The sequence below is a fragment of the Chrysochloris asiatica genome, unplaced genomic scaffold (genome assembly GCF_000296735.1).
Source record: "Chrysochloris asiatica unplaced genomic scaffold, ChrAsi1.0 scaffold00437, whole genome shotgun sequence".
In the NCBI taxonomy this organism is placed as follows: domain Eukaryota; kingdom Metazoa; phylum Chordata; class Mammalia; order Afrosoricida; family Chrysochloridae; genus Chrysochloris; species Chrysochloris asiatica.
In genome coordinates, this window is record NW_006408955.1 from 557,993 (window position 1) to 561,626 (window position 3,634).

The 3,634-nt window shown below is 35.7% G+C and overlaps 1 protein-coding gene across 4 annotated transcripts in view; it reads left to right on the plus strand.

Annotated features, from left to right (window-relative positions):
• SDCBP (syndecan binding protein (syntenin)) overlaps nt 1-3,634 on the plus strand; it is a 20,026-nt gene extending 16,392 nt beyond the window's left edge. For 3 of the 4 annotated variants that reach the window (XM_006876956.1, XM_006876957.1, XM_006876958.1), the window contains exons 6-8: nt 440-611; nt 1,294-1,385; nt 3,541-3,634. In XM_006876956.1, coding sequence (XP_006877018.1) covers nt 440-611; nt 1,294-1,385; nt 3,541-3,595 — 319 coding nt within the window. In that variant the 3' untranslated portion in view covers nt 3,596-3,634. The remainder of the gene's footprint in view (nt 1-439; nt 612-1,293; nt 1,386-3,540) is intronic. The other variant, XM_006876959.1, reaches the window with a different exon arrangement.

The following is a 3,634-nucleotide window of genomic DNA, read 5'->3' on the forward strand; positions in this document are numbered from 1 at the left end:
ACTTTTTGCTCTCTTCATGTATGATATTCTTGATGTCATCCCACAACTCTTCTGGTCTTCGGTCTTTAGTGTTTAATTCATCAAATCTGTTCTTCAGATTTTAATGAAACAATTCCTAAAAACAATTAAGCTTCAGGGAGTAATGCAGAATCCCAGTGAATGCTAAAAGAGAATAGATTGTTAAACTTCATGGAGAATTAAGTCTTTGATATCCTACGAAGGAATTCTTGATTAGTCAGTTAAACTGTAATGGATTTTTTACAAAACAGTCCTTTACCTAAAAATAATCTGAATGTTCAAGATTAGCATTATAATTTGATTGTATTAGAAAAAATTCATTATAAACAAGTGTCTAATAGGGCAGATTTATGGTATGTAAAATATATTAAAATGTTTACCTTGGAATTAAGTTTTTTATCAAACCCCATTTTGTTTTTAGGCCCTTTGAACGGACTGTTACCATGCACAAGGATAGTACTGGACATGTCGGTTTTATCTTTAAAAATGGAAAAATAACATCCATAGTGAAAGATAGTTCTGCAGCCAGAAATGGTCTTCTCACTGAACATATCATCTGTGAGGTCAATGGACAGAATATCATTGGATTAAAGGTAATAAACAGAAATAACGACTGCTCTTCTTCTGCCAGTTTTCTTTTAGCAAATAATGCCTTTTCCTTCCTTGGTGACGTTTTTGGCTGTGGCCACTGTAGTTATGTGGGAATTACTGTTTGTATAACCAGGGAGGCTCTGTGTATAAATTACTGTTTGTGTAACAAAGATCTCTGAAATCTCACATCTCGAGGCATTGGAGATTTTGAAGACATTATGAACAACTGGTTGACTTGTAACAGTCCAAGAATGTAAGAAATAAGTCATACTTTCAGGGATTATCAGTAATTTGTTTTAAAGTCTCTCTTACCCTACCCCAAATTCATAAAGAGGACTCTCTTCTGGTCCAAAGTTTTAAATTAAGACCTGCTCATTTCATAAACTTTATAATGCAGTTAATAGAGCAAATATGATAATACTAAGGGCATATTTTAACCTTACAAGGGGAAATAAACTTAAGTAATGAAAACGTGATTTTGTTTTTGGCTAACATTCAACTAATAAATTAGCATTTTTTTCCCCATGTATAAAATGAACTGTTTTAACCAATAATATTAAACTTGGTAAAGTAGGGAAAAAAATTAGATATAGCAATCTCCAAGATTTAAATATTATCAGAACAAAGGGTATGTGTAGCACATTAGTACAGCTTTCTTTTTTTAATTTACATTGTTTTCAATAGGACTCTCAAATTGCAGACATACTGTCAACATCTGGGACTGTAGTTACTATTACAATCATGCCTGCTTTCATCTTTGAGCATATTATTAAACGGTAAGTAGACAATTTAACTTATTTATGGCTTGGTGATTTTTGCATTGTGCTTCCAGTTAATTCCCAAACCCTTTAACTCTTTTACCTAAGGAATAAAACTGGTTTATTCAGGTATTTAAAGTAATTTATAATATAAATATGGGTAAGAATGACCACTCACATTTCCTAAGTATGGAATAAAAGTCATCCCACCTTTCCTAAATGCTGACAAAAGGGTAAACGTAAAATTGATGCTGATGCTCATGGTAGTGAATTCTTGTCATGGGAATGTTGTTGTGTTGTTCAGTGGTGCTAGAGTTGGTTCCGACATAACAACCCTGTGCAAGGTTTCTGAGGAGCTTCTGGTGGATTTGAACTCCTGACCTTGCAGTTCAAAGTCATCTTGTGCTTATCCTTTAGCACCACATCAGGATTCCTGAGGAAGTTAAGAGGAACAATTTCTATTATCTTGAGTAGATCAGGAGACAGAAGATAGGGTTGTGTGAGGTGTGGTGCTAGTATGTCCTCAGGAACTGAGGATTGCAAAGCTGAATGAGAATATGTGGGCCTTTCGGAAGTCCAGTATCTTTTAATGGCTTTTCCCATGAACATTTGAAGCCTTCTTGTAGAACAGAGGTAGTACGGTTATCTTCTTTAGAGCTTTTCAATCTTGGCTTTAGTTGTAGCTGGTTCTGTCACGTCAATATGGCATCCTACTCTATATGTCTGTATACACACACACACATATAAGAGGGTGACTCAAAATTATCTGCACTCCAGATATATTAAAATGTCTATATATGTCCACGACTGATGACATTAAGCATGCATGTGAAATCATTCTTGTCGAATAGATGAATGAGACAGTGGGTTATGTGGCAAATTGTTTACAAATCAGCCATGGCTTTACCTATGAAATAACCCATGACAGACTTGGATTTCAAAAAGTTTGTGTGAGATGAATCAAGCATAAAAGAAGCGTTTGGGCATCTGCAAACAAAATTTGAAGACTGATACTTAAAGGAAAGTAAGTTTCCTTAAAAAAATCATTATCGGTAATGCAACGTGGATTTATCACTACAAGCCTGGCAGTAACGGACAGAATATTGAATGGAAGCATCCTCAATTGTTGGCCAAGAAAATGTGCAAAATTGATGCTTATGTAGTTTCTTGGATTCTCAAGGGCCAGTACTGGAACACTGTCAGGAAAAAGGTTCAACAATCAACAGTGCTTATCATAGTAAGATGCTCACTGAAGCCTCAACTTCAGATTAAACACAAATGACTGCTACCCAAGAGCGTTGTGATCCTGCATGACAATGCATATCCACACATCTCTGTCCACAGTTGACACTCTGCAAAAACTTCATTTTGAGTTGTTAAATAATGCATCCTCCCTATAGTCTTGATCTTGCTCCATTGAACTTTAACCTGTTTGGTTCACTGACTATAGCCCTTTGAGGAAGAACATTCACTTCTAATAAAGTGAAGACAGCGGTGCATTCGTGGCTCACAGCTCAGCCTAAAACATTTTTTACTAGGGGAATACTTGTTGACACATGGACAAAGTGTATTGAAAAGCAAGAAGATTATGTCTAAAAATTATGTATTTGTGTCTTCTAAAAATTAAATTCTACAGCCAGAATGTGGATAATTTTTTATTCACCCTATACTTGTCTCATGTATATATACAGTGTATCTGTTTTGCAAGTGGAAGTGAGATAACCCTTGTAGTAACATTTCAGGTAGGTGTTTAGTTTGCTTTGATTTCAAGGTAATAAGAAGCTAGCTACTCATAAACACACAACAATTACTGTCAGGACTAATCATTCTAGAGTTTTCCTTTCATAAAATAGGGTTCCCCTTCCCAACTCATCTTAGCCTTGTGTAGTGATTCCCTTTCCTTCCTTTCCCTTCTCTAACCCTTTACTTTTCCCCTCCAGCTCTTTTATAGTCATCACCAGCTTTAATATAAAAGGGCTTTTTTTGTATCATATCCATCTTTTCTAGCCAAGATACAAGAACAGGCCTGTATGTGTCACTGGTACAGCTTTTCACACTAGATAATTGCAAACAGCTAGGTTACCCAAGACGTAGATTTGAGCTTCTTGGACTAACATATCATGTTTAGGCAAAAACACAAACAAGTATGTCATGAAAACTTACTCTCTTCTAGGATGGCACCAAGCATTGTGAAAAGCCTGATGGATCATACCATTCCTGAGGTTTAAAAGCTGAATCTCCTAATAGAGACGTAGCTGAACTGCTCC